At 34.7% G+C, this 13,640-nt stretch overlaps 1 protein-coding gene across 1 annotated transcript in view; it reads right to left on the reverse strand.

The window, feature by feature from the left end:
- The window catches only part of Prex2 (phosphatidylinositol-3,4,5-trisphosphate dependent Rac exchange factor 2), a 298,856-nt gene that overhangs the window by 164,388 nt on the left and 120,828 nt on the right, over nt 1-13,640 (reverse strand). The window contains exons 13-18 of the mRNA XM_046428586.2: nt 13,536-13,585; nt 10,823-10,898; nt 6,537-6,609; nt 3,484-3,626; nt 3,253-3,345; nt 678-826 (exon numbers count right to left, since the gene is read on the reverse strand). Of these exons, the coding sequence (XP_046284542.1) occupies nt 678-826; nt 3,253-3,345; nt 3,484-3,626; nt 6,537-6,609; nt 10,823-10,898; nt 13,536-13,585 (584 nt within the window). The remainder of the gene's footprint in view (nt 1-677; nt 827-3,252; nt 3,346-3,483; nt 3,627-6,536; nt 6,610-10,822; nt 10,899-13,535; nt 13,586-13,640) is intronic.

The following is a 13,640-nucleotide window of genomic DNA, read 5'->3' on the forward strand; positions in this document are numbered from 1 at the left end:
TTTTGTATTTTCCTTGTAAACTTTGTAACTGATGCCTATTACTGTTTCACACAGGTACTGCTTCTAAAAAAACAACAACCTGGGTTAATTTGTGATAATAAGTCATTACCTACAGGATAAATAGCATATAATGCTGACTTCCAGTACTAATACTGACCCCAATTAAAAGAAAGGAATAACTGTAAAATTATAGATATTGAAGTTATAATCTATTACTCCCTCTTTAAGACTGGCGAAACTGACTTGCTGAGTGTTTAAAACCCAAAATTTGGAAAACAAAAGTCAAGGAAGTAAAAAGAAGCCAACATTTTGGCTCTTGCCCTCTAAGGTGGGCCAGGACCCAGAAAACAACAGGACCCCTCCTGGATCCTGCAACTCCAGCTTTCAGCAACAATTTCACATGCAGTTCTTAATTCTCATTCATAGTTTTCTCACTTTTTCTCTCTCTCTCTCTTTTTTTTTTTTTTTGTTCCTGGGGACTGAACTCTGGGGCACTGGACCACTGAGCCACATCCACTATAAGCAATGTAGGTGTCCATGGCCTACAGACTAATATTTAGGATGCTGGTTATGTTCTAAAATATGAGATGCTTAATTCTAAAAATTTACTTAGTTAACTTCCTATTTCACTCATCTATGTATAATTCATTTAATCCCACAAAAATCATACAACTTACTCCCTTGGCTTTGTGCTCACAAGAACTCTTAGAGGCTTTCTGCTGTTTAAGCATGATTTCAAGAAGCAATCCACTTCATTGAAAGGTCTCATAAAAACCAGGTCACCATTAATAGCAAAAATCTTTTTCCCAACTTCCATGCCAGCCATCTAAAACAGAAATCACACACACACAAAAAAAAAAAAAAAAAAAAAAATTATAATTCAAACAGTGACTTAATAAGAAATCTGTTTTCACAGAACTAGAATCTGAAAAATTCAGACCTTACACACTTTGGCATTTTAAACACATCTGTAATGTTTTTTGCAAATTCACAGAATGGATAAAATAACACAGTTATCATTTTTGAGGGCCTAGTTTTGAATTTGATTATAAAGCTTCAGTGAAATTCTCATCCATTCCTCCTTGAATTGACATTGTACTCCTCTTACTCCCTTTTTCTATTGTATAAAGAAGTCCTTTTAAAATTTCACCCTTTAAAACTATATTCAAACCCCAAGTTAATTTTTTTTTTATACTAAGAGAGTTTCAATCCTTGCTGTGTGTGTATATCTACCGACATATCAATGACACTCAATGGGCATTACTGACATTACTGAGACCCTGGCAAAAGGACCTGAGTATCCACCCCTCCCTCCCTTCCTGCTTTTCAGGGCAGCTATGGAAAATAAGGAGATGTACCCCATGGGCAGCTTCTCTCAGGGCTTTTGGTCCTATAGGAAAAATGGGAGGAGGAGGGAACTTGAGAAGAAAGGAAATCTAGATTCTATCAAAGGGTCAAGACAGCCTCACTCCCTCAGGCACCAGCTCTGGACTCCCTCCTCTGTGGACTCTGGACTGTCTCTCCATTCTGTCCTTTAAAGAAAACTGAATAGGACCAGATACTGATTTTCAAGACCAGTTTCATTAGCATCAGAGTCTCCAGCAGAGCAGAGGAGTGGGCAAGAGAGCTCCAGTAATCAGAGGTGTCAACAGTGCAAGATTCTGAGAGGGGACAAGGAAGACAACACCCCTCCAAGCCAACCAGAAGCTTTTCTTATCCAACCTACTACCCATAAACTCCCTGCTGCTTTTGGCAGCCTATTTGCAGAAGCCAGAATTAGACCAGGCAGATTGGCAAGGGTCAGATCCAGAGAATGGAGGAATTGAAATGTTAATTCCTTCAGAGCCCCTCCTCCACCCTTATCAAGAACCTGCCCCTGCTCCAACCTGTTGCTAAGGTAACCAGTCCCAGGAATTGTCCTTCCCTACAGGGAGTTGTAAAAGTTGCTAATTAACTCACCCTGGGCCCCCTTCCTGCCTGGATCACTCTTCCCAGGCCCCTCCAGCCCACCTGTTTCCCACCTTTTGGCCATCCCACCCAGCATTTCCTGCACCTAGTCTTAGCAGGGAGGAGAGAGATAAGGGGGGAAGGGAGCAGGGTAACAAAGGAAGCCTAGGACATATTAAAAAAAAAAAAAAGGCAAAACCCCTCACTTCCTGGGATACTAGGATACCAGCTATGGCCCGCTTCTCCCTCCTGGGAGAAGTCTACATTACTCCTTTCTAAATAAACCCTGCTTTATATGCTTGCCTCAGAGTGCTTCTCTAATGTTGTACTTCTACATGTGAGGGAGCAGATAACCAGCAGTATCACTGGGAGAGGGCATTCATTTGTGTCACAGCAGATGAAGCTGGGCTGTCCAAAGCATCTGTTCAAAATGCCTGGGAAAACATCTCCTTGCGTGCATTTGTTGGCCAGGTCCATCAATGACATATAAGTTGACCAGAGTTACTTTGTTTGACATTAATGTGCTGTACCTAAAGCTTTATCTTGCATGAATTTGTGTTTTGGTAAAAGCAGAGACCTTGAACATTAACAGCTAGGAGGGATGGCGGACAAGTTACCATCTATTTTAAATACATTCAAAGTTAAAAGTTTTATTTCATTAATTCTCACATTCTTTATTGAGATCTGAGTATTCTGTCTGTTTCATTCATTGCTGTATTCTCACAGTTGAGAACACTATCAAGCATATAACAGCTATTAAATAAATATTCCTGAATGAAGACATGAATTATTAGGGATTCCTCTGTTTAAAACCCTGGTGAAATGAGAGACTGACAATCAGCATTAATTCAATGAGAAAATAAATCAAAGCATGTACTTTGAATGATGAAAGATATATTCATAGAAAAGATAAAGGGGGTAGGTAAATAGAAGATACAGCCCTTGATTGAAGAGAAGAGGCACACATAAATGGTACAGGCACTATGCTGTCTCCATAAGTGTCCAGTTGGAATTTGTGATTAGAGAGGCCCAGGGACATAAGAGGAGCCAAGGTGTTTGGCCTCCCAAGAAGTCAAGAAGTTCAGAGGAATACCACCACCTCCCTGTCCCCAATATCTCTGAATACATAGGTAGGAGTTCAGCAGCCACTAATCTCAAGGGTATTTGGTAGAACCTGAAAACAAGACCATGCAAAGACATTTGTCTTTGCTAAGGATACTTATAAGGTTGATTTCAATTTGTTTGAAACTTTTATGTTTGTCTATCATGACAACAATTTTAAATAAAAATGCTACTATACATTACCTCAGCATTAGACCCCTTTTCTACCAATTTTATTATTGGAACTTTATTTCTGTCTTCTAGCCCAAAGCCATAACTGCCATCATTAGATTTAATCTGAAATACAAAATAATAACATTATTGATGAAAAATTAAAATTAAAACAGAATAAAGGCATATGCATCACCACCAAAATGTTTATGCAGTCTTCTGCTACTGTCTAATCAAGAAGGCTTAACATATTAACTAACTTACCAAGAGTGACTTGGCTATAACATTTTCCACAACTTTTAAATCATGTTTCATAAGTCGATGTTTCATATTTGATCCTTCCATTTCCTCATCCGCAAAAAAACGGAAAAGTAGGGGCTCATCTTTGAATTCACTTTTTTCCAGGACTACACAAACAGAAAGATTTAAATTGTTTCAATTAATTAAAAAGTCAAATTTTCCACACCTGTAGACATTAGGTAAATAAAATATCTGCCCACAATCTCAACTTTATATTTCTAGGACAAATGACACAAATATCCCTCAGATTTTTTTTCTATTTCTTTCTATAATTTCAAATCAATGTTTCCTCTAAATTGCTGTTACCTAAAGGATTATGGATTTTTAAAATAATTATTTTTCCAATGTTAGCTTCTTTTCTACTTAACCAAGTCTGTCATTGATCAGATTAAAATCCAAACTTAAGTAAAAGATTTTAATAAATCCTAACATGCACTGCAATGCAAACTTAGAAACCTGTGGTGTTCTCAACTCATAGTAAACATTTTATGTATGTTTTTAATATCTTGCACAATTATGGAAAATTCAAATAGGTGAAGGGTTGCCTTGCATATGTGAGCAAGTCCCATGTGTCACTTTTCTTCTAAGACTTCAAGCATAAACATGCTTTCTGGGTGAAATGTGATCTTTGTTTCCACATAGTTCTTTTCTGTTTAAAAGCAATATTCAGCCAGGTGGGGTGGAGCACACAGCTCAGGAGGCTGAGACAGGAGGATGGCCATCCTCAGCAAAAGTGAGGCTCTAAGCAACTCAATGAGACATTGTCTTTAAATAAAATACAGAATAGGGCTGGGGATGTGAAAGGAAAGCCAGGAACTAGGAGACAGATGAGCGAGAAATAAAAGATGGAGAGTAGGCAGAGATACAACAGATTGTTTATTTGTCAGAGTTGACAAATAAAGGCACATCTCTCCATAGGTGGAGAGAAGCAAAACAGGCTTGGGGTTCAGGACTTTTATGGGGCAGGCTCAGGGACCTGCCTAGTCCCAATGTAGCCATTAAGGGTGAGGTTGGTATCAGGGAGTGGTGAGCCTTTCTCAGAAATGCCCTTGGGAGGGAAAGTGAAATTTCTCTTAGAATGGTGGCTGTCATTTAAAATAGCCATCCAGATGTATGTAAAGACCTTACAGATGTCATTCAGTGGTTGAGTCCCCTGAGTTCAATCCCCGGTACAACCCCAAAATTGCAATGTTCTCCAATAATCTCATTTCTGCCAAGGTCAGTTTTCTCCCTTCTATCTGACCATTAACGTTTTCGCCCAAAGCCATGGACTGATGACATAAGGTTTATGTTTTGTTAGCCTTGTTTAAACAAAGTCTAAATACTAAAGAATTTGTACAGAATGAGATCCTGACATCTGTCAAAATGCTTTACATGAGAAATCTTCTATATTTATCACTCATTTATCCTTTGTACCTTGAAGTGTACTTCTTGGGACAAGTTGATTCATAGAACTAGGAGCTAAAGGGAAGACAGTGGTCTCAGGGCACAGTAGAAAGAATTATGTTTTGTGATGGATCAGTCCAGGTCTGGAACTGATTCTGGGTGTGACAATGAGAAAATTACTTAAACATTCCACATTTCAGTTTTCTCAGTCTGCAAAATGAGGGTAATAAAATCTTCACCATGTTGTATTAAACTAAAAGGAGGCGATCTACATAAATAACTTGGCAACTTGGTAAGCAATCCAAAAAGACCGCTATTTCATTTTATTATTTTTAAAGAGTTGACTAGATAGGGAGACTGTATTGATCTTTGAATGAAAGACTCACTGGCAACGTATCAACCATGACATAAAAGCAACACAAGCCAGGGTGAACAACAGAAATGATAACATATTTTAGATTAAATCTTGCCTAAATGAGCTAAGCAGAGTCGCAAAGCCCACATGAGGCTTCTGCTATAGCTGTTTTCATTCACCAAATAACCCATCAAAAGGAACAGGGGAAAGCATCAATATAGCCAGGCACGAGGCAAACTTGTTTCCCTTGTCAGTTATGGCTACTCTGTTGTAATACAATATTTTACAATAAATGTTTAGATGAATTTACTGCTTCCTGATGCTTTATGTTAAAATGAAGAATGAATCAAAACTTTGAGCATTTTCAACCTGATATTCTAGTTTAATTCCCTAAAATGTTATAATTTCTTCCATTAAATGGTTTGTTCTTCAGGGACTAGTGTTTCTCTTGAACAACCCACACAGTGATCTGTCTACACAGAGAAGAGATAGAAATCCCCAACTAACATGTGATAACCAAGGATGCTCTCAGAACTGCTAGGACTTTGGCTATATTTCCTTCATAAAGGTGTAACAACCTTCTGTAAATAACTGGCAAATGAATACAAGTGCTATGAAACATAGTTAGAAGCACAATACATTAATAATTGAAAGAAAAATGTTTCGAGTCCACAGATTCTAGAACCTAGTGTGAATCGAGAGGAAAAATCCAATTTTGTTTTGATAAATCCATGAACTTTATTTAAAAACTCTTGCTTGATGACTTTCAGCAAATCATCAAGCCATCAAACAAGAAAAAAATCAATCATTAATGGCCAAAAAGAAACATTTTCCCCAGAGATCTATAATTTAATTCCCTAAAGTGATTTTGAAAATACCCCCCCCCAAAAAATAACAATAAATATTCAGCCATATGTCATTTAATTAGTCTACTTTCCAGTATAATTTTTAAAAATATGAGTCTAATCTGAAACCAATTCAAAGAGGTACATGAGCAAACCAAAACTTCTAGCTCAAGCCATTGCTCTTCTGGAATTAGCATTGTCTAGAAAAATAAAAGTCATGGCAACTGGTAGATAACAGCAATTTGACACAGGAATGGCACCAGCAATGAAATGGATTGCAGATGTGGTGACTCAGCATGGACCCAGGGCAACACCCACACAGCCTTGCTGGTTCCTGTGGACATCACTAGAGTACTGAGATACTCCCAATGTCCTAAGAAAAACCAAAACAATGAAATACATCTGTAAGCTTCCAAGACAAAAATCCCTACCATGGTGCATAAATCCATTGTCACAGAGTCCAATGCCAAATATCATTGCCTCTTCTCTGGTACGGCAATCCCCCTGTTAACCAAAAAGTACTGTGTAAGTCAGAATCAACACAGGCTGTCCTGTATCTTATCACACCTCACACCCTTAGCACTATATTCAGGTAAAGTCATTCATATATTGCTGCATGCATTGTTTCCTAAGACAGAATGCATTCAACAGTTATTATATACATCCATTATTTCATAAGACAGAATGTATCCAACACTCATTTAATACAAAAACAGTTTCTTTTGACAATAAATAAAAATATTTAACATTTGCCGGGTAAAATTTTTATTAAATATGGAAATATATAAGTATATAATATTTGTTGCCTCTACACATAATCCCTGTTATTTCTTAGATACTGTATCATGGTTAAGGAACAGGAAAATAGCCTATAAAATGATGACACTCTAAATATAGGTAAGTAAAAACCATTTTGCATGATCTTGGCCAATCACTCTTCTCTTCTACCAAATGCATTTACTTTTGAGGCACTCTTAACACAGCCTATTAATCTCTGGTGACTTGTAAGACCTCAAAGTGTTTGGTCAAGCCAGCAAATGCAAGCTTTTCTTTTCACTATCTAGCCAAAAGAAATAATCACATCAAGCAACTAAACCCAACAAAACAGCCTAAACAATGTCTTAATATGGTTTTGATTTGGAAAACACGATTCTACTGATAAAGATCCGTCTACCTCTATGAACACATATCTTTGTAGATATATAATCTCATATTTATATGTTTTACAGTTTAAGAAACTTTTTCTCACATATTGTCTTATTTTTTTTCCCTAGCCTATTCTTTAGAACTTAGATCCTGGACCAATCCATTTTCTCTTCTTTATCGATTCTCTTTAATTTCTATTGTCAACACACTAATCTGACATTTGATTTTTCCTTGTACAAAGTATCAACTTTTTTCTGGATATTAACATATGCTATTATAGAACTCAACTTTTATACACAGGAATTTCATGTTCCAAAATTTTACATTTATATCAAAAATTTTATTATGCTTTCAAGACCTTCCATATCCTAGTTTTACTATCCCTCTCCAGATTCACATTACAAAGTTTAATACCCACAGCTCTCACACTAGTCAGCTCAGCCTCCCTGTGTGGCCTGAATTCTCTGTCATTTTCCTCTTGTTCATGCTTGCAATGCCCTTTCCTTTACCCTCCATTCATTTAAATTCTACCCATCTTGTGTGAAGAACCTAGGGTAAGTTTCACCTCATGCTGTGACAACTGCAACCCTGTTACCTCCCAAAGCATTTTTTGAATCTGTAATTTCAGACTATGCATCAGACCTCCTTTAAAAATCTAGCTCCTTGATAATTATAATGCATTCAAGTCAAAAGATTTTTTTCTGCATATTATGCCAAGTGCTAGAGATCAAATGTTAAAATATTCAAACATAAAAAATTTCCTTGCCTTCTAGTCATTTGAATCTACTGAAGAATTTGGTCACTTAGAATGTGGCACATAGTAAGGACTCTTATTCAATTATAATTAATATTCCTCATCAGGCAGATATACCCAGAGAACAAAGATACAGAAGAAATCCCTGAGCCCATGTCAGAGAACCCAGCAAGGCTTCCCAGGGGAGACAATGCTGGAATAATTAGCCCAGTTTCCAACAGCGCTTAAGGCAGAAACCATGCCTGCTTCCAGTTTTGTTGGTTTATTGTATTTTAATCATGAAAGCACTTGTTTAAATGTTAAGTTTACAGTAAGAGCTTGTTTAATACTCACTGACATTTGATTGTTTTATTTGATAAATTATTCAAATGTTACACAGGCCAGACAAATATTATATGGAACAGTGTAAAAAATATGATCTGAAATGTCTTGGCTTCCCTATGCCTTTTAAAAATCCTACTGGTGTCACATACATGTATGAGCATTAAAGAAAGGTACAACAAAATCTGCCTGAGTTTGATGAAACAAGGCATTATTTAATCAAAAATAGGAGTGATGCATACAGACAACACAACTTGCACCAAATGAAATAATGTATTATAAGTACACCAATGCCTTTGTCCAGTAAGGTGTTGACTTCATGGAATAAGATGCTTTATTATATACTATTATACTAGAAGCAACACAGCAGCAAGCAAGAAGAGTATTAGACAAAAACAATAGTCAGTCATCCAAAATGATATCATCCAAGATATTGAAGAAAACTACAAGATCTAGACTACATTCCAAACAACACATTTACAACCTTATTGAAATCAGCTCTTCATTCTGTTCTGCAGAGCTGTCCAAATCAATCCAGTCAATACTGGCCAATACTGGAAATGAAGTCTTACCATTTGAGAATCTTGGTAGAAAGAGACCTTTATTTTATTAAAATCTCTTCTTCATATAAGTTTTAAAAGTTTAACTTGTTCTCTTTTCATTTCATTAGTGTGCATTTATCTTCCAAGATAGCCCATAATATTCTAGTTGGAAGTTAATCAGTGAGTTAAGTATGTCTTATCCTTGAATTTGGATAAGATTTACAATATCAGAATCATAAAGCTTAATGATAGTTCAAAGATGCCAGGCACAGCTATCCCAGTATGTAGTAATCAGTTATAAAAACTATAATCCAGAGAGCTGGAATGACTTGCTCAAATTTGCACTAGTTATTAGCAGAGCATGCATCAATGATCAGGTTTTCTTAAGAGCCAAGTACAGTGCAATTTCTACAATTTCTAATATACACTACTACAGGCATTGTCAAAACAGACCATTATGAAAAACTTAAGGAAAAATGTAAGTTTGTCTTGGTCCAGTTTTCAAGTAACTTACTGTATTATTCTAATGCATAACACTGGAAAGTAAAAGAGAAAAAAAAAAGTTGATAGATGACTTCCTAAGTTAGAACTTTAAATATTTAATCAGTACCAATTTTTGCTTCAAATGAATTTCCTTCAATTTTCTCATTTAAGCAACATATTCTATGCGTTCACGTGAATTTTATAGTAGCATAATTAATGTAAAATTCTAACTCTATATACTGAATAAAGAATTGATTCCAGTGATGTGCGATGATCATAGTGTTATAAGAGGCAAAACCACTGGATACAGAAATTAGGGTTTTATCTGAAAGTAATCGTTCAGTCTCATCTAAAATATTAACATTTAAATGTAAAAGTCTGGGTGTCATTAAAAAAATAAGTAGTCCTGAAGAGTCTAAAAAAATATTAAACAGCTGGGGATATACGTCAGCTGGTAGAGTTCTTGCTTTGCATGCACAAAGCCCTGGGTCCAATCCCCAGCACAGAAAAAAATAAAATAAAAATAAAAATAATATTAAACAATAAAAATCTCAAATTACATGTGCAGAGATGAAGTGAATAGGGTTTAAATATTAATAATGAAACAAAAATAAATACTTTATGATGAAATACCAAATATTATCATCTACTTGTAACAAAGACAGAGACTTTCTTTAAAAACAAGAGTAAATCTGCTCATAAAATTGACTCAAATATCTAAGTGTAATAACAACATTTTGGATAAGCACTATCTTCCCTCCTAGATAATACTTCAGTTAAAAGGGTATCAGTTCTTTTAGCCTTTTTTTTAATCAGTGGAATATTTTCATTCACTTATTAACTGACCTAGTATGAAAAAATATCTAAATAAGTATTATATTTGAATCTTTTATGATGTGCTAGATGCTTTAATTTGTTTTACACTTAGAAGCAAATCATTTTCTCAACACAAGCTGTCAGCATCCAATTCTTGAGGAGCAGAGAAACAATAACAATAATAAAATCTGTACTTTGCTATTTAAAATATACACAGACATATTAAAACTCACATTACCAAAGCACAATTGTTATCTAATAGAGAAAAAGGCATAGGGAAACTAGAATCATTTGCAAGGACTAATTAAAAAGATACTTTAAAACAAACTAGTAAAAAAACATGCAAGAAAATTGTAGCAAGAATTTGATGATGCTCAAATTATGCTTAGTGTTTTTTGATCGATCTCAGCTGATATTTTTAAGATACAACATCATACTTTTAGACAAGACAACATAAAAGTTAAGTTTAAGGATTCTGAATTCAGAATATCTAAGTTCAAATTCTAACTTTGCTTCCTATTAGTGATATGATCACGGAAAAGATACTTCACTGTACCTCATCAGTAGGCATACATTAATTTTTTTAAAAGTACCTAAGTCACATGCTCAAAGTATAGAGCAGTAGTAAATGAAACTCAGCAACTTGTGTATTTACCTGTGCAATTAACCAGTCTATCAATTTGTTGGCCATGACAACAGATTTGTAGGTCCTTAAATGGTAATCTTTATCTCTACAAAGGAAAAAGAAACCATTCACATTTACATTGAGTAAATAATAAGTGAGCACAAGGAAATATTTTTCATTTGGTGTCAGTGTACAACACAAAAGTTTACCAATGTAATGAGAATCAATTGCCCATATTATGCACAAATGTACATGTTTGCAAAGTATGTACAATGCCTGAAAAAAATCCTTCATCATCTCATTCAAGGGGAAGAGAGACGGATTATGACACTGAAGCAGAACATCTTCTTATATACACATAGGCTACTAATGTTTTAATATCTAGTAATAATTTAGCTGGAAGTTATAACACCTCATAAATAAAGAAAAAATAAAACAGAACTTCTTCCTTTAAGTCACAGTAGGTTCTACTAAAAATTTCCTTAAAATGTGGAGAAGAAAGCAACACCCATTATTCCCACTTCTGTATTCTCCAAGAAGGAAGGGTTTGTATTACAAGACTATCCACAGGGCTCTCTGGTCCTGAAAACCCTGCAGGCCTGCCCTGAAGTAGACACCATGAGAACTTGTCACCTCTTCTGCCTGATCAGAGCACAGACACAGTGACACCAAAATTCCAGGGAAAAAGCAGCCCAATGGGCTCTCCACATCAGTTCAGTAGATTTCCCAGAACTGAGGGAAAAAAATCACTCAAAGTTCAGTTAGATACTAACAAAGTCTCATGATCAGGCCCAAGGGCAGAAATCTATAATTCATTCATTTTGCAGGCCTGAATCAAAAGGGAATGAGGAAATCATGGTCCTTTCAAAATGTCAAAAAAAAAAAAAAATGCAAACTGCAAAAGCTTAAAGTGTCTACTAATTACTAGCTCTATTCACTGTTTAGCCTCTGTCAGTAATTTACAATTAATATTTCCATCTTTTTACCCACTTGCATTAAAAAGCTCCCAGATACAGTTGAATTTATGAGATTTCAATATAAATAAACTAGGTCAGCCAGTAATCAACGGCAGCTTTTTCTTTTTTTAATCTTTTAAATCCACTTCCAAGTTTCTGATACCTTACTACCCATTTCATCTGGGTTTCCATAAGCATCAATAAGAAATAAAAGGGACAGTCTGTTATACAACACATGTAGACTTATGGTTAATATACCCATTTTTTCTCTGTGTAAGTTGAAGTCATACATATTAAAAGCATGACGAACATACATTCCCTCTGTATTATGGGTTTTGGTCCATTCAATTTTCCTTTGACAACTCATAAACAATTACCATTTCTAGCAGGAGAACAATTCTTTCTTATCAAGTCTTAGAGAATGTAGCCTTTTGGATAAGAAATCCCATATGGTTAAAATATATTTTCAGAACGTATTTCACACATATAAGATCAACATGCACACAGGTGACATGCCAAATTAAACCATTCCTATTTTCTACTTACTGAGCAGAAAAAAAAAATTAATTACCCAATTGCTATTAAGTACTAAGTATTAAGTTATTCAAAATATTTGAAGGGTATCCATAACAGGATCATGGAATAAAGTCAATAAATATTCATTCTTTTCATTTCTTTCTACTTTGTGAAGCCTGTTTGTAAAAGTGCACATAACATTTCCGGAATAAAGGATAAGATCCTGAGTTCTCCTGTAGGACCTGCATGCAGTGTGATTATGCAGTGTGAAAGGACACTCCACACACTTAAGACACAGCCTTCTGCAATCTCTCTTTCCTTCTCTCTCTTTTAGTTTTGCATTTCTTCGAATTGAAAATCAGAATGAAAAAATAGAAACACTGCACACATAAAACATTTGGATCCTGCAGCCAAGAATGAAAAGCATCTTTATTCATTTCAGAAATGGAGCACGCATTTCTGTTCTGAAAATATGATTTAGCTATTAAACTCCAAATAACATCTAGCCATCTAAAATAAATTTAACGTTCTATCAGTTAATGTATATTACCAAGCTTCAACAATATTCCTCACTATCTAATCTATTAGTAATCTTAATATAAAACTCTAGATCTTTGGCGAAGGCAAAAACAAAACTAATCCTAATTCCTCCTAAAAAAGAAGTCATATCTCTTCAGTAACAAAAACATATGAGAATAAAATTGAAAAGTCATATTTGGTAACTTCAAAGAAATTTTAAATTTTCAAATATAAAACTTATTATTAAGACTATTAGAAGGAACTACCATAAGATAAACTATATATCTATAGTTTATATATATATATATATATATATATATATATATGTATATAATTATTTATATATAATATATCATTATTTATATATATCATAATGATAAATTATACAATGTAATTAAAAGGGTTAAAATACAAGTAATCATAATGTTAAATATTCAGAGTTTATGGTATTTCCAAATTCTCCCCAGTTAACTATTATTTATTAATATTAACTGGGTGTGGATTATTCCATTTTCAAGTCTATAATTTACCAAGTAATAAAAGCAAAATAACTTTGGAAGTCACAATAAAAAAAGTGAAAGACATGGTATAGAGTCGCAGAAAAATTGAGGGATACTTTAAGATAAATAATTACTTAAAATACTAAATAAAGTAAAATTTCCACTTTCAGAAGAAGACAAAATAACCCAAGTTCTAACATGCAATATAAATATTTCTATTTAAGATTCCTGGAACATAGAAACCAGACTCACCTTATCACTGGGGTAAACAGACTATGAAGACGACAATACAATCTTACTCCCTGTGCAAAATAAAGAAATGTTAAAAGCAAGGGAGATGCCTCAAGAGACATGTCA

Source organism: Marmota monax, unplaced genomic scaffold, assembly GCF_021218885.2.
Source record: "Marmota monax isolate L192 unplaced genomic scaffold, Marmota_monax_Labrador192_F-V1.1 WCK01_AAM20220418_F8-fsc00044, whole genome shotgun sequence".
Classification (NCBI taxonomy): Eukaryota; Metazoa; Chordata; class Mammalia; order Rodentia; family Sciuridae; genus Marmota; species Marmota monax.